The following is a 27,381-nucleotide window of genomic DNA, read 5'->3' on the forward strand; positions in this document are numbered from 1 at the left end:
AGATTCAATGACTTGGCCACAATCACACGAATAGGAAGGGAATCGGCATCATTACCATTTTCTGTGTCTCTTTCTTAAGTTTGGACAGTCAACAAAATGAATCAAGCCAGGTCCTTCCTCAGTCTTCAAGCCTGAAAGATGGACTCTGCTGGTCCAAAGGGTACCAGCCTGCCTGCCCCTAGGGAGACACATAGCTCTGTGCCTCCCAGGCTCAGCAGATGCACCCAAATTGATTGGTGCAATATCATAGCACACGATTGCACACTCGCACTGTAGGGAGCATGAAAATCTGCTTAGCACATGACCTGGCCTTTCATGAGGGCTTGTCTGACTGATGGCTGAATCAATACAAATGTACCTGACGGCTCATTCGAGGATGCAGAGGTCTTTTGGCCTTCACTAACCTACCAGGTAGGTACAATACAGAAAGAGGCACTGCTGTCATTTTACACAGAGGAGACCGAGTCGAGGAGGTTCAGGAACGTGGCTAAAGGCACATAGTTAGTGACATGACAGAGGCAGAATTCAAATGAAAATCTAAAGCGTGTGAAGAAAGCTAGGGCCAGGATGTGGTCGCCATATTCAATTTCTACAAGATTTGTCTATTTCTTTTTCTTTTCTGTTAGGAAAACATCTTAGCTTATCACTGTATCTGAAAGTTCTATCATTCAAGGAGAGTTCTGAATTCACTCTATTTCGTTTGTTCCTTATATCTCATTTCTTTTGCAAATATATACTAAGAAATAAAATAACTGTTCAATTCATTAAACACACACACACACACACACACACACATACGGAGACACCTAGGTGGCTCAATGGATTGAAAGTCAGGCCTAGAGAGGGGAGGTCCTGGGTTCAACTCTGGCCTCAGACACTTCCTAGCTGTGTGGTCCTGGGCAAGTCACTTAACACCCATTGCCTAGCCCTTACCACTCTTCTGCTTTGGAACCAATACAAAATATTGATTCTAAGATGGAAGGTAAGGGTTAAAGTCAAAAGGAAAATACATATTCAACTACTGTCCATAGATCAATGATTCTATGAATACAGTTAGGTTTCAGGCTAATGGACTAATCTGGTATCATTCAAAGACTGAACAGGTGCTAGGAAGTGAGAGGTCTAGTGATTGGGTTGAATTATATAGAGACATATATATATTATTTATTTTCTATCATTTTCTATATTGTATTAATATATAATATAATATACAATATGAATATGTCACATTTAGATATATTTATATATTTTATGTTTTTATATTTAAATTTATAATATTTATTTATATATTTATATTATATTTAATATATTTATATTGTATATAAGATTATTGTGTATAATGTATTATAATATACTACATTATATTAATATATTATATAATCATTATATAGTTTGTATCTATACAAATGAATTCAAAAATTAGTCTCAATAGGGAGGAGAAGATAGCATCTGGAAAAAGTGATCTCACTGACATGGGGAACTAGCAGATGAAGAAGAAACATTCATCAACCATGCCTTAGCTACCTTTTTGTCCCAGAAGTTCCTTCATCTCTTTTGGCCTTCTCAACCTGGGACATACCTCCAGTCCTTGTGCCCTTCCTCCTAAAATTGAATTCCTGCAGGAATCTCTATTTTAAGGAAGGGTCCAAGGAATCACTCTTATGAATTCTCTTCCCAGTTCTGTTTCTATGGACTCCCCAATTTTTTTTCACCATAACCCCTGGAGGAGCCTTCTCCCTCTCCATTCCCAACATGTTCTTTTAATGTTTTGTCTTCCCCCATTAGATCAGAAGTTCCTTGAAAGCAGGGACTGTTTCATTTAGGTCTCTGCAAAGACAGTGTCTGCTGGAACATTTAACTACTCTTTAAATTCTTTTTTTTATTAATCCTTCCATGTCTTGAATTAAATTACATTTTTCAAATGAATTCACCTTTTTTCCCACTAAGATCAAAATCTTTTAAGATCTAAATAAAGTTCACTTAAGGCTTCTAGAAGACAATATCAATAACAACAAAAGAAGTACATATCCAACATTCTCCTGACTATTAATCAATCAACATTTATTAAGCACCTACTATGTACATAGTAGTGGCATTAATAAAGCCTTTTGCTTGTTTCCTTGTGCACAAGGACAGGACTAATTTCTGCTCTAGAGATTCGAGCATTTCCCATCAAGATTCATTGCTATATAGCACAATTATTATGAAATTCTTTTCTGGTCAAATGATTTCACATTTTTATCTTGTGTCATAAAATTGTGATAAAAGTGCCAAACTAAGCAAAATTGTCAGTGGTTAATTTTGTTTTCTGTTCAATTCTCTGCTTAACAATAAACCAAATAAAAAGCTTCTGTTCCAGTTTCATTTTGACTTTAGGAAAGCATCAGATAATGTGCTTCAGAGACTTACAGTACTTCTTTGTTTTCACTTTTGAGAATCTGAAGAATATCCTCTTTCTTAGCTGCCCGGAGGTGATGAATTAGGTCAATGAAGCTTCTGGGAGATTCAGCTTTGGCCAGGTTGTCAGGCTGTAGTTGCTTTCTTGCAGTCTGCCAGAACTCAGAAAGCTGAAAAAGCATGACCACTGGTCATTTTTTTTTCATTTTTTATAAAGGAGGCAAGAAAGAAAAAATGCATTCATCTAAATACCTATGGCAGAAAAGGAGATCTGGGCCAGCAGATGAGACCCACATCTCCCAGAAAAAGATTCCATGATAATACAAAAGAAATAAATTATGTTGTTCAGTACTGTTTGGCATATTATGTAGTGCCTTCATTGTGATGTTTCATTCTCAGAATTGATTACAAAGGGCTGGTTATTTTTCCCTAGAATGAATTCTATTTTATATATTTTAGTAATATAAGTAATATCATGCTAGCAAACTCTCTATACCCCACAACATACTTTTGTTATTGTTCACGATTATGGTGACCATGTATTAGATCATACATTCTATCATGGTAATGACCATGCTCAACCAATATTACCATACCTAATAAACCCAATATAGTAGTCGCTCATTTATAGATCACCTTGTTGTTTAATGGAAATTTCAACTGAATCCTGAAGGGGACATACAGCTGAGCCATGGTATCCCACCTCATCTATAATGACACCTCAGAGCTTATATAAGCTACTTGTTCTTTAGTATTAAATTATTTATTCTCCATTTAAGTTTGAATTTTTTTCAAATGTCTTGAAGATAATTTTTTATTGTGTTGTGGTCAGTAAAGGATTTTAAAATATTCTTTAAATTGAATATTAATTGTATATGTAATCAATTAAAGAAATATGAAATTTTCTGTTTTTCAGCATTTATTTATAAGATTTTCGTATTTTACCTTGTGAGGGACTTTTTTTGAAGGTGACTTTGCACAGCCACTCTAAAGCTTTTATAAATGACGACAATGTCATAAAAGGTGACAGATCTCATAAGAATGCTCATGCTCCCAAGTGTTTTCCATGTTATTAATCAGACAGCATAATTTTCAATTCCATGTCTTAATTCTAATTCTCTACAAATAGGAAGTCAAGGTGTTTCATGTTGGTTCTTTATGACTTCTGGTAAACAGAAGACCGTAGATTATTTTCTGACCTACAAATCCTTATGTGGAGATATCTAGGCTGTTCTATAACATAGTTCTAATTGCTTTTGGTTGAAGCATTGTTTCTGTGGTAAAAAGCACATTAAGTCAAGTTCAGCTGTTTTGAGAGTTATGGATGGTTAGAGCTGGGTTAAAAAGGTCCAAAGTAATGAGGGTTAAGTGGCTTGCTCAGGGTCACATAGCTAGGGAGTGTCTGAGGCCAGATTTGAAATCGGGTCTTCCAGACTCAGGGCCCAGAACACTATCCATTGCGACACTGACTTGTCCATTTCTATGTACATGACTCTCAAATCTGAATATTCCACTCCCATCATTCTCCTGAACTCTATTCCCACATTACCAACTGATTACTGGAAAGCTCTACCTGGATGACCCATAGGCGTCTCCAACTCAATATGTCCCATATTTTGGCCAAAACCTCTTCCTTCTCTAAGTTTCTTTAATTTGGCTGCTCACACAGAACCTGGAGGCATCTCAGACTTCTTTCTTCCTCAACCCTCACATCCAGTCAGTCTACAAACCTTGGACAGTCTTCCAGAGCGTCTTTCCCACTCATTCATTTCTTTTACATTTCTGTCCTCCCTCAGGACCTCCTCAGCTAATACCCAGGGGATTAAAACATTCTCCTCATTGTTCTCCTTTCAGTCTCTTCCCTCTTTAGTCCCTCTTCCACAGAGCTGCCAAAATGATCTTCCTGAAACATTGATGTAATCAGGTCACACACCACCTCTCAACAACATTCAAGGTCACCTCTGCCCTATTTATCTCTAAGAGAGAATAAAACCCCTAAACTTGGCATTTAAAGATGCCCATGGAAAAATTAAGTTTAGGTCAACATCTTGCATCTTATACCAAGATAAATTCAAAATGGATAAATGGCTTAAACATTAAGAGGGAAAGGATAAGTAAATTGAGAGAACATCGAATAGTATATTGTCAGATCTATGGGAAAGGAAAGAATTTAAGACCAAGCAAGAGATAGAGAACATGACAAAATATAAAATAAATAATTTAAATTATATTAAACGAAAAAGGTTTGGTACAAACAAAACCAATGCAACCAAAATTAGAAGGAATGGGGAAAAATTTTTAACAAAAATCTCTGACCAAGGTCTAATTTCTCTAATTTATGGAACTAAATCAAATGTACAAGAAATCAAGCCATTCCCCAAAGGACATGAATAGACAGTTTTCAGACAAAGAAATCAAAACTATCCATAATAGCATGAAAAAGTGTTTTAAATCCCTCCTAATTATAGAAATGCAAATCAAAACAACTCTGAGGTACCATCATACACCAAGCAGAGTGGCCAATATGACAATAAAGGAAAATAATAAATGTTGGAGGGCACGTGGCACAACTAGAAAATGAATGCAGTGCTGGTGGAGTTGTGAATTGATCCAACCATTCTGGAAGGCTATTTGGAATTATGCCCAAAGGGCTTTAAAAGAATGCCTTCCCTTTGATCCAGCAATGCCACCACTAGGTTTGTACCCTAAAGAAATAATAAAAATGGGTTGTACAAGAATATTCATAGCTGCACTCTTTGTGGTGGCAAAAAGGAAAATGAGGGGTTGTCCTTTGATTGGGGAATGGCTGAACAAATTGTGGTATCTGTTGGTGATGGAATACTATTGTGTTGTAAGGAATGATGAACTGGAGGATTTCTAGATGATCTGGGAGAAACTCAAGGAACTGATGCAGAGTGAAATGAGCAGAACCAGGAGAACATTAAACACAGAGATGTGGCACAATTAAATGTAATGGATTTTACTACTAGCAGCAATGCAATGACTCATTACAATCCAGAGAAACTTATGAAAAAGAACGCTATCCACATCTACAGAAAGAACTGTGGGAGAAGAAAGGCAGAAGAGGGGGCAGTTGGGTGGCTCAGTGGATTGAGAGCCAGGCCCAGAGATGGGAGGTCCTGGGTTCAATTCTGGCCTCAGACACTTCCTAGCTGTGTGACCCTGGGTGAGTCACTTAACCTCCGTTGCCTAGCCCTTACTGTTCTTCTGCCTTAGAATCAATACACATAATTCTAAGATAAGGTAAGGATTAAAAATAAGTAAATAAGTGCAAAAAAAAAGAAAGGCAGAAGAAAAATATATGATTGATCACATAGTTTGATGGGGATAGGATTGAAGTTTTGATGTTAAAAGATCACTCTACTGCAAATATGAATAACATGGAAATAGATTTTGAACAATGATACATGTATCACCCCAGTGGAACTGCTTGTCAGAACCAGGAAAGGGGGGAGAAGAGCATGGTGGGGAGAATCATGAATCATATAACCATGAAAAAATATTCTAAAGAAAAATGAATAACATGGAAATAGGTATCAAGTGTTAACATTTGTACAACCCAGTGGAATTGCTTATTGGCTCTGGGAGGGGAGAGAGAAAAGAGGAGGGAAAGAAAATGAATCATGTAATCATGGGAAAAAAAATAACAACCAGGAAAAAATAAAGATTCCCATGATCTGACTCCCTCTTGCTTTTTGAATCTTATTTCCAAGAAGTTCCCTTCTTGTACTTGCCTTCATTAAAGGCAAACTGGTCTTTTGGCAGTTCCTGGCATGCAATATTCTCTCTCCCACCTCTGTCTCTTTGCATATCTGGAATGCATCCCTCCCTCAACTCCATCCCTTAACAGCTGGGGCTTCCTTAAAAGGGCAGCCTAAAAGGACTTTACCACTCTCCATGAGACATTTCCTGATCCCCTCTAGGATCCGCACTTTCTCCCTCTTGAAATCATCATTCATATGTGAATGTTTTCTATTTCTGCTTAGAGGCAGACTATTTGAGTGGAGAGAATGCCATTTCCAGAGCCTGGAAGATCTCTATTCAAGTCTCAAGTCTGACCCAGGCTGGCTGTGTGACCCTGGGCCAGTGACTTGGCCTTGCAGGGCTCTAGGTCACTCTCCCAGAGAGGGACTCTTAACTGCTCGTTGGCTATGGGAGGGGGTGGGAAAGAATATGAATCGTGTAACCATGGAAAAATATTCTAAATCAATTAATTAAATAAATTTTTTCAAATAAAGGACGAAGTTCAAAAAATAGTGTTTACAATTATAGACCAGAGTTTAAAATGGAATGACAGCATCTTAGCCAGAGGCTGATAGATTCTAACAAGTTAATGTAAAATAAATTTCTTTGGAGACTTGGAAAAAAAAGAGAGAGGGGCTCTTAATCTTTTCATGTAGGAGACCCCTTAGATGGGCTGGGAAGCCTTAGGGACCATTTCTCAGAACAGTGCTTTTAGATAATAACAATAAAAAATAAATAAAAAATAAAATAAAAAATAGAATTACAAAGGAAATCAATTACATCAGAATAGAGATGCCATTTTTTTTCTATCCAAGCTCAAGATCTCCTGGAAAGGGCTCCATGAGGCCCAGGTTAGGACTCTCTGCTCTAGCACTCTGGCCCTGGCCTCTCTCCATTCTTGCATGCTGGGTCTCCCTGAGGAGAGGCTTTCTTTTTCATCTTTGGATCCCCAATCCTTCGCACACGATGAGGAACTCAAGAGTGTATATAGACTTAAATGGAAGCTGAGTGAGTGGCTGTCCCTGTCCTCCAGCGGGCAGACAGAGCCCTGAGTACTTACGGAAGGGCATCGCTTGCACTCGCTCTCAAAGAGCTGCCCCACCAAGGGCATGGATTTGTAATTTGAATCCACAGCCTTAACCACGGCAGCAACTTTTTTTCCAGGCATCAGTCCCGGGCCTGCCGCTGTTGTCTTCAGCTCCAATTTCTGCCTGTATAACAAGCAAGGAAAAAGCCCTCGTGGTCAGCATTCACATCCAAGCGAGCAGGAAAGGGCTCACTCAAATAACCCAAGGGAAAGAATTCACATCCTTTATAACCCAGCATCATGAGAATTGCTGCTGACCCCAAACAATCTAAAAATTAAAATAACATGAATAAACATAGGCTCAGCATAATGTAAATAATAGAGCCCAGACAGTAGAAATATCTGCCATGTTTCCTTAACAAATAATTTCTTCTCCTCCTCCTTCTTTTTCTTTTTTTTTTCCTGCACCTGTGATTTCACAGAAATAGGAAACTCTCGAGGGAGAAGCTTCCTCCACTAATACAGACTAGAATCTGCTCTGCCAAGAAGGCAGCAGTCCTTGAAGGTCACATAACCAATGTGTCACAGGCAGGACTTGAACCCAGGCCCTCCTGATTCCAAGGCCAGGCCACCTTTCTTCTCAAGTCCTTGCCTTTTTTCAGTAAAAGTCACTCTCTCACAATTAAATAAAAGAAAAGTAAAAGAGGATTTTTTAGCCTTCACATTAAAGACATGTGCCAATCAGAGAAATGAATTGAAGAAAACAATGTATTTAAGTTTTATTTAACATTAAGAAAATTTTAAATTCCAAATTGTTACTTCTTTATCTTACCTGGATACTACTTTGCCTGTAGCCTTTCTCAGGAAATTAAGACTAAAACCATAGGTCTCTTCCGCTAAGACTGCTGTGACAAAACTATCTTCGATCTTGTAAGTGGTCACAGATACTGCTTTGGAACTGATGCCTAAAACCTGGGGAAGGGGAAGAGGCAAGGAGAGAGAGAAAGAAGAGAAAAGAACTTTTAGAAAACACAATTTAGTTATTTCTGGATCCAGTTAAGAAAAAAATAGCTATTTTTTAGCTTATATGGCAGGTATCTCAGCTTCATAGCTACGAGTCTCCATTAACTGAAGTATTCTTAATACTTCCATCATTCATTCTCTACCTTCTTCTGTCTTTTCATACTTATTCAGTAAAATCAGTATCAAGTGAGAGATTATTTGCAAAGTGCTTGGCACAATGCCTAGCCCATAGATTCTGAGTAAATGTTTGTTCCTTTCTCTTTTCTCCCCAAAACACAGCTATCTAGATCCTCTGAAGTAAGAGGGCTGGATCATACCTTATTCTGGGTGGTAAATCCAGGCATTTCGGTTTTGCAGGTATCCAGGGCCTTAATTTTGGTCACTTTATCATGATGGGCCTGATAGGTCACTTTGCAATTCCCAGAAATGTCCACCTGAAATTTTTTTTAAAAAGAGTAAAACTCATTTGGAATGAAAATATTTATTACTTGGCCTTGAGAAAGCGCAGCCCCGATTTACTACTAGGCAATCAGATTTTTTTCTAGGTCAACTAGAGTGGGAAGAGGGAATGAAAGTGTATATTTCTTCTAGCACATGATTATTATTTCCATGCTCTTCAGGTAAATCTCACTACACCTTCACAAGAAATTAAAGAATAACAAAATATGTTCCTACTTCTTCAATATCTGCCAATAACAGGCTGGGTGTCAGCAAGCTTTTGCCTTCATGTCAAATTCTAAGAGCTGAAGTTGCTAGAAGTAAAGGAAGTAAAGGCCTGAATTAAAGTGTGGAAGTAAAGGCTCGAAGGGATGTCACTAGATTAAAAAAAACAAAACCTTCACCTTCTATCCTTGAATCAATACTAGGTATTGGTTTCAAGGTAGAAGAATGATAAGAGCTAGACAACGGGGGTTAAGTAATTTTTCAAGGGTCACACAACTAGGAAGTGTCTAAGGCCAGATTTGAACCCAGGATATTTCATCTTTAGGTCTGGCTGTCTATCCACTAAGCCACCTAGCTGCTTCTGTTTTCCCTCATCTCAACACTCTTAAATAAATCAGAATTTTCTCTGGACCCTCCTGAGTGGGTCCAAACCAGAATCCTTTAAAAAAACAAAATTGGCCAAATGGGGGAAAAAAGCATAAAAGCCAACAGAAGAAAATAATTTCTTAAAAATCAAAACTGTGCAAGTGGAAGTTAATGACTCTATGAAATATCAAGAAAGTATAACAAAGTCAAAATGATAAAATAAAACCAGAAGAAAATGTAAAATATCTCACTGGAAAAACAACTGTCCTGGAAAATAGAGTAAGGAGAGATAATTTAAGAATTATTGAACTACCTAGAAGCCATGGTCAGTAAAAGAGCCTAGACATCATATTTCAAGAAATTATAAAGGAAAACTGCTCTGATATCTTAGATCCAGTAAGACAGAAGTCTTAAAAACTCATCAATCTTTTCCTGATATTCCAAAATGAAAACTCCCAGGAATATTATAGCCAAAATTCAGAAATTAGAGCCAAAGTTCCCAAGTCAGGTAGAAAAATATGACAAGCATCTAAAAAGAAACAATGCATATATTGTGTATTTTCTATCAGGATCAAATAAGATTTAGCAGATTCCATGGCAAAGAAGCTAGTTAGGATTGCAACCAAAAATAACTGCCCCAGCTAAGCTGAGTATTATTTTGCAGGGCAAAAAAAATGGATATTTAGTGAAATAAAAAAAACTTTGAATGATGCTGATGAAAAGATCAAGGCTAAATAGAAAATGTGACATTGAAATACAACTCAAGAAAAGCATAAAAAATGAGAAAGAAATCATAAGGGACTTAAAGTATTTATATTCCTACATGGGAAGACAGATACCATGGATGTGAGTCAATTACATTGGAATGATGTTTTTTAAAATGAAGGGATGAGACAGAGGCATGTATTGGGAGAAGAGGGAAGAGAGAGAGAATCAGAAAAAAATTTTGCATAAAAGAAATACACAAGAATGAGCTTTTATAGTGGAGGAGAAGGGGGGAGGTGGCAGACTGTTATTCTCATCAGAACTGGTTCAAAGAGAGAAGAATACACACACATTTGGGTATAGAGATCTATCTTTCCCCAAAGGGAAATGGGAGGGAAATAGAATATTAGAAAGTAGGTGGGTGATAAATGGGAAGGTGAATTAAGGGAAGCAGTGGTCAGAAGCAAAACAGACTCTTGAGGAGAGGAAGCATAAAAAGAAAAGGAGGGAATGTAATGGACTTCTCCATTAGTGGCAGTGCAGTGATCCTGAACAACTTGGAGGGATCTATGAGAAAGAACACCATTCACATTCAGAGGAAGAACTGTGGGAGTAGAAACACAGAAGAAAAGCAACTGCTTGATTACATGGGTCGAGGGGGATATGATTGAGGATATAGACACTAAAGGAACATCCTAGTGCAAACATCAACAACATGGAAATAGGTTTTGATCAAGGACACAAGTGGAATTGCGTGTTGGCTACAGGAAGGTGGGGGAGGGGAGGGAGGAATAGAATATGATTTTTGTAACCAAGGAATAATGTTTGAAATTGACCAAATAAAAAAAAAGAAATTTAAAAAAAGAAAAGGAGGATAGAGAGAAGAAATATATGTAGGGAAATGCATAATAATACAAAATGTGAATGTGAATGAGATGAGCTTATCCATAAAACACAAGTGGAGAGCAGAATGAATTGGAAATGAATCCAACAATAGTGGTTTAAAAGAGACACTTGAAACAGAAAGGCACACACAGAATTAAAATAAGGTGCTGGAGCAGAATCTCTTGTGCTTTGGCTGTAGCAATCATGATCTCAGACAAAGAAAAAGAGACATAATTTAAAGAGATAATCAAGAAAATGCTACTTTGCTAAAAGTACCATAGAAATGAAGTAATATTAAAATTTTTACAGCAAGTTTCTCTGATAAAGGCCTTATTTCTCAGATATATGCTGGGCATAAAACTGAGTAAAATTTATAAAAATGTCAGTCATTTTCCAATTGTTAAATGGTTGATATGTACAGTTTTCAAAAGAAAACAAAGCTATCCACAGTCATATGAAAAAAAATGCTCTTAACCACTACTGATTAGAGAAATATAAATTAAAACAACCCTGAGGTACCACCTTATACTTATCAGAAATGATAAATGCTGGACACAGCACATCAAATGACAAATGTGGAAATAACAGATGTTTGTATATGGCCAACGTAGAAATCTGTTTAGTTTGACAATACACAGTTATTATGAGAGTTTTTTAATAAGGTGAAGTGTTAGGGAACTGGTTAATTTAAAAAAATTTTAAATTAAATCATAACCTAGGACACCAATTTGTTTAATAATAACTCTCTATAATTCATACCTCATCGGAGGTCCCAGAGGTTAACTGCATCTGAAACAGGCTGGCCAGTCCTCTTTTGAGATTCTGTATACTCACTGGTTCATTTGGATATGAGTAGTAGTCTGTAACCTGTAGTCACCAAAATAATCCAAAAGAAAGACAACCATGTTATCTATCAATCAAATTTCATGAAATCAATGACAGAGTCAAATTTTCCCCTTGTTATCTGCTATTTTTGTACCAGGTCTTAACTTTGGGGAGGAAGAGGAGCTAGTTTTTATTCCTTAGAAAGTTTGTGATCAAAAGGATGAGAAGGAGAAATGCTGAAAGCAAAGTCCAACATTACTAGAAAGAGGGCAGGCACTGTTGCAGACTGCTCACTTCTTGCTACAAATCCTAGCCATGTTTAGAGTGACTAGCTAGAAGATTAATCTGTGAACCCAGTGGTTGATCCCAGTCTATTGTTTTAGGACCTATAATCATCCCATTCCCCTAAATGAAGAAACTCCAGGGAAAGTCAAAACTCCTGAGCCAACCTGTCAAGCAGTAATAACCAAAAGCTCCCCTCCCACAGATGAAAATGTCAATATTAACTAGCCTCAAGAATCCCTCCCCATCACCACCCCTTACTAGCGTGAATTAGCACCAGTTTCCAGGTTCAGAATCCATTCTCACAATGCCTAGTCCTGTTTGACATCAATAAGAATTCTATAAAAACCCACCAGATTTTAGTAGTTTTTGTGCCTCATTCCATTTAGGACCCCAACAGTGTGCCCAATTCCACTTAGGGTAGTGACAGACTTGTTTCACTGTCATGCTGTGAACTCCAAAGTACATACCAGGTATAGATTTGCTATAAGCAAATACACAATTAGTGGGAAAGGTGGAACGACACTCATGTATTCTTTAATTAAAATCCTCTAATTTTATTTAATGGTATTCATACTAGAAATCCTTTTACCTTTTCTCATCCATTCCTCTCCCAAAAAAACTAGAGTTTCACAAAGTGAAGAAGAAAGTTGAGCAATTCTCTAAAGAATCAAACACATACAACTAACAGAAGTCATTTATAAATTGTATATATTTATTTATATGCATTTACATATTTATAAAATTTATATTTATATACATTTATATATTTATAGGAGTAATTTCTAAATTGTATATATTTAAATACATTTACATATTTATAAAATTTATAATTGTTATATATTTATATTTATAGACATTTACATATTTATAGAAGTAATTTAGAAATGTTATACATTTATATATATTTATATATTTATAAATTTATAAACAGAAGAAATTTCTTTTATAATACATATGTAAATATATGTAAATATAAATAAAAATATAAAATCCACAAATTACTTCTGTTAGTTGTCATTTTGCTCAGGAGCATGGGGCCTTTTCCCTTAACCATTCAGATGATTACCTAAAGACTCCACTTCTCATGTTCATGCAGACTCAGCTTAGGAACAAATTGACTAATAAAATGGTCATTTCAATGATCACTTGTTTTGGTCATTGCCCTGGGTGAACCTAGGCATGTCAGGCTAGTGTTTGCCCCAGTCAAAAGGGAATTGGAACAATGACCTCAGTGTCTGAAAATGCATGGTATCATATTCTCAAACAAACCACCGGCAATTTATCAATCCCAAACACAAGTTTCTAATGGGTTATATCAAAAACCAGGTCTTTCTCCATTTTTCAACAGCATGTTGTCCAAGCCAAAGGTAGGTCAGGATAATTTCCAGAAAGAAAGTGAATGTAGGGTCTACTAACACTGCACCTGTGTTAGGAAACAGACCACACTGCACCTGTGTTAGGAAACAGACCATGATTGATTTCTCATTGATGGAGTGCAGATTAGGATCAACCATGACATCACTGGCCTGGCCTACTTCCTAGAGATTTCAAAGGGTGAGTGTTGGGATATGGGAAAAAAATTCTAGAGGTTATTATTCTACAGTACAATCTTCCAACCTACAAAGCATGCCTTATATTTTTTTATAGTCCACCTTACATCAATTGTAACCTGGATCTCTGATTCAACCTCGAGATAACAAATATTTTTTAACTTTAAGGCAAATTCTATATATTCTGATGCCTTCTAGAGAGGGTTAAGGTACTCACCATAAAGTGATTTTCTAGTTTCACAGCCATGTTCTATGTGCTATTAGTTATCACAGTTGAGATTTCTTAGACTTGTGCCTACGTTTTAAGCCAAATCTTAAAAGCTCCAAGATCTTTTTAGGATTATTAGGGAGAGGTCAAGACAGGGACTAGAACTAATTCTGACTTTAATTCCCTCTAGTACAAACAGGTTATATATTTAGGGTGTCCCAAAAGTCTCCAGAAGTTTAAGACTTTTGGAACATTATGTACCTACATACCTACACACATATGTATCTATGTATATGTAAGTACACATTTATCTAAATGTGTATATGTTTACATGCATATTTAATATACACTCATTTATGTATATGCTTCTCCCTACAGAATGGAATAGATGGAATATAAAGACTTATTTTTGTCTTTATATTTCCAGTGCCTTGAACAGTATCTGGCACATAGCAGGTGCTTAATAAATGCTTATTCATGTATTGACTGAAGTTGTACATTTATTGTATGAACTTCTATTATTCTCACTGCACGATCGAGATTTGATTTTTATCTAGGTTATTTCAGAAAACAGTATGAATAATAATAACTTTTATCTCAAACTGGATTATGATGGAAAGGCTACTTGGCAGAATGGCAAAATCCATTGACTCTGGAGTCAGAGGATGCAATCCTGACACTTCCTGTAATTGTGACCCTGGTAGAGGAGTGGGGTCCCCCTAAATCTCCCTAAACTTCACAGTCTTCCTTTGTAAAATGAGGGGACAGGCTAAATGGCCTTTAGCGTGCTGTCAGCTCTAAATCAAAGAACGATATTTTTAAGGTGAGCCCTTAAGAGGGAATTTCCTTTTCTTTCCTTCTTCCTATCAAGTTTTATTATTACAATGGAAATAGGCAGGTGCCAGGATTTTGCTTGTCTATGGGAGAATCGCAGAACAAAGATTTAGAACCAACTTTCATGCTTTGCTGAGGTCCAGAGAAGTTAGAGGTTCAGGGCTCTTTCTATTACACACATGCAGAGCATTCTCAGCAGTTGTCCATCACTAGGCTGCATTACAGTTGTAATATGAGGGAGGTGAGTTTGTTCAATCCTATTCTGGCCCTAGATGGTGACTTTTCCATTGTGAAATAAGAACTGATCACGTAAGTAAGAGCCTAGAATGATCATCTGAAGATGCTCACCTGGTCTTTAGACCAACAGGGGCATATTGTTACTGATGTGTGACTAGGGATGGGAAGGAAGGGCTAGAGGAAGCCTTCAGGTTATAGTCTGATGGGGAATTACACTCCACTGAATTCGGGGTGGGGGCATTGTCTATAGGTTCTCCTGAGGAAGAACATGACTCTGCCTGGATTCTTTGGGCTTCTATCATCTTTAAAGAAAACAAAAATCAAATCCCCAACAGGGATACTTAACTAGCTAAGAAAAGGACTCACAGCAACAATAGCAAGTAATCTGGCAAACAGAAATCAGATCTCCCATCCATCTGCAAGGGGAGGGAGGAGTGCTGATAGGGGGAGTGGGTGGAGAGCTGTTCACATAAGAGGCAGAAACCAGGCAGGAAGCAGAAAAACTCAGATAAAAAAAAGAAACAAGTCCCAAGACATCTTCATATTTAAAAGATAATTCAGCAGCTCATAACAGAGAGAGAGAGATGGGCTCAGACCTGGGCTCATGGCCTATCTCTGACACACACTGGCTGTGCCAAGCTGGACAAATCACTAACATCTCCAGTGGTGTCAAATGCAAATAGAAACGGATCCCCAAGACTGTATATTGACTTATAAAGCCACAAATTAACATTATGTTGTGTTATATTTTTATTTATTTTGTTAGATATTTCTCAATTACATTTTAATCTGGCTGGGCAAGGGTCCAGGCTGAGAGTTGGACACCTCCTGACTCAGAAACTCTCCAAGAGGAGAGGGAGTGTCCTCACCTAGAGTCCCCTATCCCAGTGAAACACAGGCACTACATCTCTTTCCCCCCCAACCTACTATCTCCTTTGTTGCCTCTTCTCCCAAACCTCTTTGGTATGTAACATACAGTATAGCTTACAGAAGAAGCAACAAAAAAATCTATCACTAAGCTCCTACAGTTCCTTTAAAGTTAAAAAGACTTTTGTTATCCAGAGGTTGAATTAGAGATCCAGGTTACAATTGATGTAAGGTGACTATATAAAAATATAAGACATCCTTTGTATGTTGGAAGATTGTACTGCAGAATAATGACCTCTAGGATTTTTTTTTCCCATATCCCAACACTTGCCCTTTGAAATATCTAGGTCCTAGATCCCTAGATCCCCCAGGTCCCCAAACTATGGCCGGTGGGCCACATACAACCCCCTGAGGCCATTTACCCAGCCCCCCACTGCACTTCTGGAAGGGGAACTTCTTTCATTGGGGGTCAGTGAGAGGAGCACTGGATGTGGTGGTGCTCACATACAGTATTACTTCCGGTGACATAATCCTTTGTGTGGCACCTTGTTCAGAGAGTAACTGAAGGAGTACGAGGTGTGGCACAAAGGATTATGTGGCTGCACAATGGAAGATGTCAGCATGGTAAGCAGTGATCTGGGGGAGGGGATTCTGCACTGTGTATACTGCTGTCCTGTATAGTGGTGGCTGTGATGGGCCTGTACAAGGTGTGACAGGCTCATCACAGCCAGCGCTGCAGCCTCCAATATCCCAGACAGCGGTATACAGATTTGTTCATAGTTTTTTTTTTTTATAGTCTGGCCCTCCAATGGTCTGAGGGACAGTGAACTGGCCCCCTGTGTAAAAAGTTTGGGGACCCTAAGGAAGTAGGCCAGGCCAGTGATCTCATGGCTGGTCCTAATCTGCACTCCATCAAGGGTGTGGTTTTAAAAGTCCTTCATAACCTGGCCCCTTCCTTCCTACCTTCCCAGTCCCCTTTTGGCTTCCTCCCCTCCCTTGCAATCCAGTGGCATTGACCTTCTTGCTGTTCCTACACAAGACAAATTATCTGGCTGTTATCCCATCCCTGGAGCACTCTCACTCCTTATCTCTGACTTCTGGTTTCCCTGATCTTCTTCAAGTCTCAGCTAAATTTGCACCTTCTGAAAGAAGTCCTTGGATTCCCCTGAATTCTTGTGTCTTCCCTCTAAAATTATCCCCCATTTGCCCCATCTATAGCTTATTTGTAAGTGGTTTGGGCATGTTATCTTCTCCTTGAGGGCAGCCCCTGTCTTGGATGTTTCTTTGTACCCCCCAGAATTTGGCATAGCGCAGGGCACCACTCTATAAATGCTTATTGATTTGACTTAGCCCTGACAATTTAAAGTTTTCTTAGGGGTCCAGTGCAGATATCCAGATTATGCTAATGGCTTCAAAAAAATAAACAAACAAGTTATATAGTTAGCAGGAAAGTGAGTTTTCACCAAAACAAAATGAACTAGCAACTTTCTGACTGCCTCAGTAGGAGGATATAAAACAAGATATCCAGTTCCTTGGCTCAGGATGAAACTCTAGTTATTATTTAATCAATTTGATTATTACAGATAACCAACTGGAAAATGTATAGAGAAGTGGACCATGAACCCACTTTGTCCTGAAGCCCAATTTCCTCGCTGATGACCATTAAGCCTGATGAGCAGCGTGGAGGGAGATGTAGAACAGCAAGGGGGTAGTTTTAAACCCTTTTTACAAAGCTCTGAGGACCTGGGACACAGTGAGTCTTCCTAGGCAATGCAGGTTGCATTCCCACTATAATGAGATGCCCGAGCAAGCGCTCTGGAGGATGCTGACATGGCTAAAAATTATGCTGGGATTCAACGTCACATTTTCTCCAGTAATTACTGCGTTATACACCTAGAAGATACCATTATGCCCTTTAACCTGGGGCTCAAGCAAGCAACTCCCCTGGAACTGAGGGGTTTGAGTTGCTGAAATAGTGATGTGGCAAGCACGATGCAGCCTTTGACCTGTGTGTTCTGATCTGTTTTTGTGAGCAACAGAAGACTTTGCTCTCAGGTGGCACTTGGGCAGCCATTAAGATTATAAATGCAATCAATAATGTATTGGCACACGTGTCTTGCTAGGTTGGAGGAGGCAGAGAAGAAAAGTAGACAGTTCCATGTCATCAAGGATGTGGCTGTTGGGTAACCAGATCTTTGAGGAGAATCTGAAGGGACAGTATATGAATTCTGCTAAAGAGCATGGGCTTTTCCAACAGTCTTGGAGGTCCCCATAGTCCATTGCCTTTCATCACGAAGACCAAATGCAGCTACCCCCAAGTGTGTCTAAGCATTAACTTTTAATCTTAAATTATAATAAAAAATAAATTAAAAAGAATAAAACTTAAATTTAAAAAATGCTTAAATCTTAAACACATGAGGCAGAAGATGATTATCCCTTCTGTGTTTGGGGGGTTGACACTAAGCTACTCATCCTTTTTTTTTTTAATGTTTAAGAAAACTGTATTTTTTTATTTAATTTATTTAAATTAATTTATTTATTTAAATGTGATTCCATTGACAAAGGGAACACCCAAGGTGGAAAATCCCTCTTACATGCAGATCAGAACTTGCTCTGCTCCTTGCTACTGAGAGCTATGGAGGGCTGTCCAGAGTTCTGAGAGGTGAAGTCACTTGCTCAAGGTCACACAGCCAGTGTGGGTTGGAGGCAGGACTAGAACCCAAGCCCTTACAACTCTAATACCCAATCTCTGTCCTCTATGCCATGCTGGATTGTACACTTAAATCTGAAGATGTATTGGGAGTTCAGTTTCCTTAACATTTTCCTCCTTCAGTTCATTTCTGTAAGTGAACATCACATCTTCTTTGATTTACTTTCTTTGGCTATTCTAATATCATCATATAAATTGACTAAAAATATATTGAACTGATTTTCTCTCTAGATGCCAGTGTCAAGACCATTTTTTATAATACAGACTCAGAACATAACTAGTGGATGCTTGCAAATGAGTTAACTCTTTTAATGAGTTAATTTATTATTGTTATTATTAATGATAGCCCTTGGGGCCAGTTAGGTGGCTCAGTGAATAGACATGCCTGGGTAGGACCTGGGTTCAAATCTGACCTCATATACTTCCTAGCTGTGTGATTTGGGCAAGTCACTTAACCCCAGTTGCCTAGCTCTTCTGCCTCAGAACCAATATACTATTGATTCTATTGATTCTACTATAACCAATACTATTGATTCTAAGACAAAAGGTGGTGGTTATTTTTTTAAATGGCCCTTTAAGGTTTTCAAAGTATTTTACATATCTTATCTCATTTATTCTTCACAACAACCCTGAGGAAGATCTTTTTATTATCTCTACTTTATAGATGAGGAAATTGAGATTGAGAATAGAGTCACAGAGTTAGTGAGCATCTGTTGTGGCAGGATTTGAAGTCTTAAGTTCAATGCTCTATCCACCTTGCCACCTAGTTTTCAATACTAGAATAATGTCTATTTTTCTTTGTTGTGAAAAAAGTATTGGACTTGAAATCAGAAGAGCCCTCTGTTCAAAACCCACCTGCTATTTGGCCATAGCTGAGTCATATAATTTCTTTAAACCTCAGTTTCCTCAGCTGTAAAATGGGGATGGTAATCTCTGTCATACCTACCTCACAGGAGGAATAAATCCATAAAAACACTTTGCAAAATTAAAAGTATTATATGCATGCCAACTGTCATCATCATCATCATCATCATCATCATTTATTTATTTATTTAGGCTGAAATATTTCCAAATTTAGGCATGATTTCTGAATTATTTCAACTCATTTTTAAGATTAAACCTATATCTTAGCAATACTATGTCCTTTGAAAGTCATTTTCCTATTTTTTCTCAATATCAGTCATTTGTAATCAAAGGTTTTCTTAAATCTCATTTTAATTCCCATCATTATTCTGTCCATTTCTCTAAACTTTTGTGATCACCACATGCCACTGTCTGCAAATTCTCTTAATTTGCTTAATACAATTTTCCTTAATGTTTCTCTATTATTTTTAATAACATCTCCCTCTATGGCCACTTATATTTCTTAATAAATATTTTCATAAAAATGGGAATAATAAAGGGATGGAAAATAAAAGAAAATCCAACACCCTGATTAATTATATTGCTTTCTAATAGATCAACTTGTGGACTTTGGCTTATTAGTTTTAGCTAGGATTATCTATGTCATCACATATCTATACAAAGTCATTAAGACATCTCTTTATGGGTAACTCTTTCCGTTTCTATTGATGTCACAGGGCCCTGTCTTTGTGGAAGGGAACAGAAGGTGAGGATGGAGAAAAATAATATTATGCTGTTAAAACGGCTTCTTACCTTTCCCCTAGTCAAATGGAGAAGCATTGGTGTCTGCAAAGCTGGCAAATTATCTTTTCCTATGATTTTAGAGATTTTTTTTCCCTTGAAGATGTTCTTTTCTCCTTCTCTTTGATTCACATTCTCAACATTAACGTCTTTTATCTGTAAATGATTAAGAAGCAAGTTAGGGAAACATCCTGTATTGCCATCCCCAAGGATATATGGTAAGTGAGATGGGACAACCTATCATAATGTCAAGAGAAATGGAAGTAAACTCATTGGCTTTCCCTCCAGGATTTGGCTTCTCCAAAGATAATAAAATTTAAGGCGACATAAGATGATCATCTGAGACCAAATATCTTCAAATTGAATGGTGGCAGGTTTTTAAAAAGATGTCTGAGATTTAACTAGGATTTATCTGGACTAGTTTCAATTTCTTGATTAATTTAGGTTAGATTCCCATCCTCTCCCCATAAAACCTTCTTGATTCTAATTTGTACATCATTCAGAAAATAATCTATATTATTATTTGTAACCAGAGAATTTCAGAGTTGGAAAGCACTATCTAGTCCCTTTTTAAGGACATCTAGTCCAATCTATATGTGAAATAGAGTTCTTTCTATATCATACCCCTCAAAGTGGTCTGTAACCTTTGCTTAAAGCCATCCAGTGGAAGAAAGAAGTCATTCTCACAATTAAGCTCATTCTATTTGTGCATAGACTTAACTGTTAAGAACTTTTTTCTTATATCAAGACTAAATAAATATTCTTCTTTTATTCATTGCTCCTAATTTTACTTGCTAGAACCAAGAGAATAAATTTACTCTTTCTTCCATAGCACCATTCAAATACCTGGAATCAACTATCATGTCCCCCCAAGCCTTCCCTATACTATGTAAAGCATCTGTAGTTCCTTCAATGACTATATATGATATAAACTCGAGACTCTTCTTTATATATTTTTTTAATCTGGATGTTTTCCACCCTATCGATGGCCTTTCTAAAATGTATTGTCCAGAATTGAATACAGTGCTTCCAGAGTTCAAAGACATTATCACCTCCCTATTCCTGGAAGTTATGATGCTACTGAAGTCCAAGATTGTTTTAGCTTTCTTAAATATCACATTGTGCTGTTACCTCTACTTAGTCTGCAGTCTACTAAAATCTCCAGATCTTTTTCAGATGAATAATATAAACAATAAGCCATTGTTTCAAAGTTGAGCTTTTGAATTTGTATTGGGTTATATGATGATCCACATAATATTTAATATTGTCCCAGTTGTCCCAGTGTTCTTCCTTATCCAGATATCTTAGAATCCTGACTGTCATTCAGTATGTTAGCTATTCTTCCCAGCTTTATGTCATCTACAGAACTGATAAGCTGCCATTTGTCTTTATACAAGTCATTCATCAAAATTTTGAAAACACAAGCCAAAGCACTGGAGAGTTCCTTCTTGGTTGACAGGAATGTTTTTTTTCCTTAGTGCTTCAACCCATCAAAGCCATACCTATTGAGGTTTTGAAAGGACTCTGCTGTATTGAGAAAACAGTAGAGTTCTAGAAAATGACCCAGAAAGCCACAAATTTCTAAAGCTGAAAGTATGGTAGCAGTCACCCAATGCCTCCTAGTCAATTCATGCCCCTTCTACAAAGTACTAGTACTGCATTGAATGCTTCTTGTAATGTGAACCCTGTTTCTTCCATTGTTGGTCATCTTCACTTGATAAGATGTTCTTCCTTATTTTGAGAGATCTACCTCCTTATAACTTCTAGCCATTAATCCAACTTCTGCCTGCTGAAACAACACAGATTAAAAACTATAATAAGGCTGAACATAAGCCACCTCATGGATGCTAAAAAATAGAGATGGGTAAGGCTCATATATTTTTTTTTAAATTGCACTAACCACTTTTTATAACAGCAAAGAACTAGAAACAGAATTGGTTCATACTATACAGGGGAAAGGCTGAACAAATTGTGATACTGAATACTGGGCCATAGGGAATGATAAAAATCAAGAATTCAGAGAAACTTGGGAAGATTTTATATGAGCTGATACAGAGTAAAATAAGCAGAACCAAGGAAACAATTTACACAGCTGTCATAACAATGTAAAGGAAAACAACACTGAAAACCTTTGGAACTCTGACCAATGGGGTGAAGAATAGTGTCATTAAATGACTAATGGTAGTTTGCCTGCTGCTTCTCAAAGAGGGGTGGGAGACCAGAGGGGGCTCAGTGAAGCATATATGATAGTACATGGAAAATTTGTTGATTAATTTTGCTTACACTTAGTGGTTATGAGAGGGTCATGCAGTGTCAATGTGTGGGGTGGCCCATAAAAAACAGCATCAATAATTCTTAAAAGAGGCAGATATGGTGGTACTGAATTCTGGGCTTGGAAGCAAGGAATATCTGAGTTGAAAACTTGCTCCAACACTTTCTTAATTGGGTTAGTCTAGGTTTCCTTATCTGTAAAATGAGAATTGGACTTACTGGCCTCCAAGGTTCTTTCCAATTCAGTGATCATCTGCTAAGTCTTCTTTATTTATGGTTATCATGTTCTACTTTACACCCTAGACTTTCTCTGCTCTAGTCTAAACACCTCCAGATGTCCTAAAAAATGACAGGATTTCCAGATTCCTCTCTAACCTGGTCCCTCTCCTCTGCACATCCTCTAGTTTGTCAATGTTTTTCTTAAAGTGTGATGCCCAGAATTTGACACCTTCCTGGTGGTGCAGAAAATTCTGCAGCAGACCAATCTCTGGATCCAATTTAGTGATTGGTTATAAACATATAAGAACGTTGCCACTCACTCTGGGTGGCTGCCCATCTCAAGGATTTCCCCTGACATGCAGTTTTTCTATTCGAAGAAGAGAAAATGCCCACCGTGACTTTAATCAGCTGGTCATCGTCCCCATCTGGATTCCTCCACAGTAGTACAACATCCACATTGGAAGAAATTTTGTAGCCTGCACTGTCCTGAAGTGGTTCTCCAACCTGGTTAACAAACACTTCAGTGGAGTATGTGAGCTTATACAGCCTGTCATTGTTCAAGGAGAGTCCAGTTGTGTGTCCTGGATAAGGAAAATTAATCAAGACATAAAAGAAGCATTTAAAATTTTTGTTTTGTTTCCCACAGAAGATTGTTGACTCGGGTTCTCTATTCTCTAAATTCATTTTGGTTTGCAAAAATTTTCTTCTTTCAATATAACCTCTAAATTTTATCCACAGGCAACTAAATGTGTAGGGCAATAGACTTGGAATCAGTGAGACCTGAAATCAGGGGTGAGATGTTTAACAACCAGCTTTATGGGGGTGGGGGGAGATAGTATGCAGGACACACTTTTAAGTTTAGTTGGAATTATTAATGTATTTTTCCAGTCACTTTTAAAAAATCTAGTCAATTAACAAAACAATGAATCTAGCCCTGTTTTGGAGCCTTTGTCAATTTCCTAGGTATAAATGCTCATACTGAAAATTCAGTTCTTGAGAGACATAGGAGTTGGCTCCAGTAATTAGAATATTCGCCCAGAGTTCATAACCTGCCTCAGACACTTCCTTTCCTGTGTGACTTTGAGAAAGTCACTTAAACTCTCTCAATGTCAGTTTTCTCCTTTATAAAATGGGGATAATAGTAATCCCTTCCTCCCAGAATTGTTGTGAAAGTCAAATGAAATAACATTTGTAAAGCCCTTAGCACAGTACCTGGCACATAGCAAAGGCTTACTCGGTTCTTATTCTCTTCCTTTTCCCCATGCATTAAAAACGTGATTCTTGGAAGGGATACAGAGGTTTCACAAGAATGAGTCAATTTGACTCCCCACTAGTGACCCAGGAAATAGGCTCCAGAAGCAGGACTGCCTGATGGTCTTCCTGATTCCATTCCCCATTGTAGCACCTCACTGTACTTCAAGGACATACAGCAAAAAAAAAAATTCATCGAATAAATGGCATCTAGTAGAGGTTCTAGTAAAACTGACTTTAGTGAACTAAGAATTGCTTATAATTAGCAAAGGGATTGTGGTGGGAAAATGCTTAATAAAAATATTTGGTATTTTAAAAGTTTTTTAACTAGACTAAATATTTCCCCAACCTAACTTGCTTTGCCTATTTGTTGACCAAATCCTTTTTCTCATGTATTACAAAGTTTAATTTCACTGCAATTTACCCTTGAAGTTCCACTAGCAGGGCAGAAATGATTGAGGTTTTTTGTAATATTTTATCACAAAATCAAGGAAACAACTTTATGCTGTGGCAAGAACATGAGATTTAGGGAAATTTGAGCTGGATCCAAACCCCTTCTTGCCAACTACTATCTGTAGGCTCCTGGCCTCAACTTTCACCCCCCAAAAAGGAAGGGACTGGCCTGGATGGTCTTTCAGGTCCCTCTCAGCACAAAAACTATAATCTGGTGGGAAGAACACTTGACTGCCCTGTTTTATCCAATAGCCCAGTTGAGTCTTGGATGAAAGCAATAGGAATAACAGTTCTCCTTACTCCCCTCAAGAGAACACTAAAAATAATTACTTAAATGCTCTTCAAAGAACTTGAAACACTGTAGAGACCCATTAATTAAGGCAAAAAATAATTGGTAAGTGAACAAAATTGAACAATGCTACATTATAAGAAGTGATGGCTGAGAAACTAACTGCAAAGAACTTGTGGGAAGACTGATAGAAATGAAATGCAGAATGAAGCAAGCAGAATCAGGAGAACCAAATACATAATGATTAAGACAATGTAAATGTAAAAAAGAACATCAAACACTATGTAATTATAATGGCTAAGCTTCCACCAAAGAAGAAATAAGAGACTACGTCTTTGCAAAGATGGGAGACAATGGACCTGGGACTTTGTGTGCACTATCAGATAGCTTGTGGCTGATTAGTTTGGCTGAAGAGGTTTTTTTTAAGCCTCTTTTTTTGTTCTTTGTTACAGGGAATGACTGGTTAGGGGAGAAGGAAAGGGAGAATTATGTGGAAACAAAAGTAAAAGAAAAGCAAAGACAAGATGAAATTGCTTTTAAAAATATTGTCACTAGCTGTGAAATTGGGGAAGTTGCTTTGCCTACCCTGTTTCCTTATATGTCAAATGAAGGGGCTGTAACTAGATAGCTAGGTGATCCAGGTTATCAGCAGGGCTCCTTTAATCTCTTAAAGTTCTAGGATTCTAGAGACCAAAAGAGGAGTGCCAAGGAAGCTTTACAATAGAGCTGGGATTAGGGCTCAGCAGGCAGAAAGCCATTCAGGGCACAACACAAAGAGGAGCACAGTAGGGAATATTTTTAATAGGATTTTTAAAAAATCACATGTATTATCAGTGCACCCAAACTCTAATCTCCCTGGCAGTGAGGTACCATGATGAAGTGCAACAGGGAAGACAAAGACTCCAGTAAACAATAATATAATTTTCAGGGAAAAAAAGTGGAAAAATATTTCAAATTGAGGGGTGGAAGAAAATAATATTCAAACTTTGAATAATGACTTACCCTGGCTTTCCAATATCTTTTTCTTTTCATCTCTTAGTACCTCCTTCCTCTTTAAAAATTTTTAAATTTAAGACTTGTGATTATATCTGGGACAGGAATTCCTATGAAACTCCTACCAAAACAGCTCAGCGACTGCTCCACAGTTTATAGTCTTAAGTAATTGCCATGGGGTCTGCGGAAGTGACAACAGTCACCCAAGGTCACACTGTTAATAGTATATCTCACTAAATCATGCTATTTTCTTAGTCCCTTACCTTAAAAAAAGACACACACACACAGATGAGTGTACTTGCCTTTAAAGTACAAATGAAGGAAAGAAAATAAAGAAACTTTAAATGGAATCTTAAATTTGATTTTTTTTTTTAAGAGTAATTAAATGAGGCCAACAGTCATACCAAGCAAGAGGCAGGAAATAGAAAGTTGACTCAGGAAGAAAAGGAATCTAGGCCCTTGGGAAGCCTAGAGCAAATCATTTAAGTTCTCTGGGGTCATCCCTATATCTGTAAAAAGAGGGAATTGGGTGGAATGACTGACCTCCAAGGTGCCTCTCAGCTTTAAATCAGTGATCCTATAATTTATGATCCTCACCCTTATTCTTCTACCCTAAAAGTTTATACTAAAATTTTGAGTTCATGTTAAATCAAACCTTTAGAAATTAGACTTTAATTTGATGAGCCTTTTGATGATTTATTCTATAATTGATTAAAAAAAACTCCTCTTCTCTTTTCTATACCCTTTTAATGCCTTTATGTATTTCAATAAGGTTTACACCAAGTAATCAAAATTTGGCTTGAAAATTGACTTGACTTCTTTGAAAAAGAAAAATGTTTGATGGTGGACACGCAATCCTTCAAACTCTTCCAATGACTACCCATGCCAGAGGATAACTTCACATGTTAGAATTTTAACTGGTAACCCATTCCTTGCCCTTTTGTGTTTGGTTTACTAGTTATACCAAGGTCTAAGGTGATGGTAATTTGGAGGACAAGGTCAACCATCTCTTCCCCATTCACCAAGTTTCTATGAGGTATGTGAAATTCACAGTCAAGAACAAGGCATGATTTTCTGACTCTGAGAGGAGTCACAAATATTCAACTCCTTCCCCCTCAATTTCAACTCTCAAAAATTGGGAAGACTAGAATGAGGTTGTAAGTTCAGATGGGTAGATGTAACTTTCCTTTTATTTTTGGCATGCTCAATACACAGCATAGCCACAGAATATTGATCTTCTGTTTTATCTGAATGTGAGGAAAAAGAAGGAAAGAAAAACTCAGATGGGTGAATAGCCAGCCCAAGCCTTTCCTATATTGTTCTGAAATGTGAATTGATTCAAATAGATTTATATATTAGGGAACAATATGAGGATATTTGGATTTTGAGTTTGCTTATATGAGATTTGGTCAACAGGAAAAATGATGAAAACTGTATTAATTTCACAATAACTCAGAAACTGCAATCCTTCTGACACCCACTACCAACTTTTGACTTCCACAAGCAAAATTCAGGTCTTTTTAAGAAAGAGTGACATATTGATTACATATCTTCTGGTACATATGGGAACGATGGGTGGAAGAGTGTTCATTTGTACCCATTCACCTCTACCTTCCACTGTGGCTACAGTCTCTTAAACTCAGAGTTGTGGTCCAAAGAGACCATTCTCTCACCCATAGCCATCAAAGTCACCTACTTTATCAGTCCAGACCCAGTAGATCCCAAGGAAAAAAATAGGGCAGTAGCTGAGAGCCACATGCTATGCCACTATTTGTTGAAATATTTAAGTATTAATCATTTAAAATGTACAAAACTGTGCTAATTTTTTTAATTAGGTTCCATCTTTTTTTGTTTGTTTAATGTGTCACTGAAAAGTTTTTGAGTATTATGGGCCTAACTTCATTTTCCCTACAA

The 27,381-nt window shown here is 37.4% G+C and overlaps 1 protein-coding gene across 1 annotated transcript in view; it reads right to left on the minus strand.

The window, feature by feature from the left end:
- MTTP (microsomal triglyceride transfer protein) overlaps positions 1-27,381 on the minus strand; it is an 81,932-nt gene that overhangs the window by 29,905 nt on the left and 24,646 nt on the right. The window contains exons 3-9 of the mRNA XM_007495895.3: positions 22,875-23,062; positions 20,004-20,147; positions 11,591-11,698; positions 8,530-8,646; positions 8,022-8,161; positions 7,223-7,373; positions 2,410-2,567 (exon numbers count right to left, since the gene is read on the minus strand). Of these exons, the coding sequence (XP_007495957.1) occupies positions 2,410-2,567; positions 7,223-7,373; positions 8,022-8,161; positions 8,530-8,646; positions 11,591-11,698; positions 20,004-20,147; positions 22,875-23,062 (1,006 nt within the window). The remainder of the gene's footprint in view (positions 1-2,409; positions 2,568-7,222; positions 7,374-8,021; positions 8,162-8,529; positions 8,647-11,590; positions 11,699-20,003; positions 20,148-22,874; positions 23,063-27,381) is intronic.

This window comes from Monodelphis domestica, chromosome 6 (genome assembly GCF_027887165.1).
Source record: "Monodelphis domestica isolate mMonDom1 chromosome 6, mMonDom1.pri, whole genome shotgun sequence".
In the NCBI taxonomy this organism is placed as follows: Eukaryota; Metazoa; Chordata; class Mammalia; order Didelphimorphia; family Didelphidae; genus Monodelphis; species Monodelphis domestica.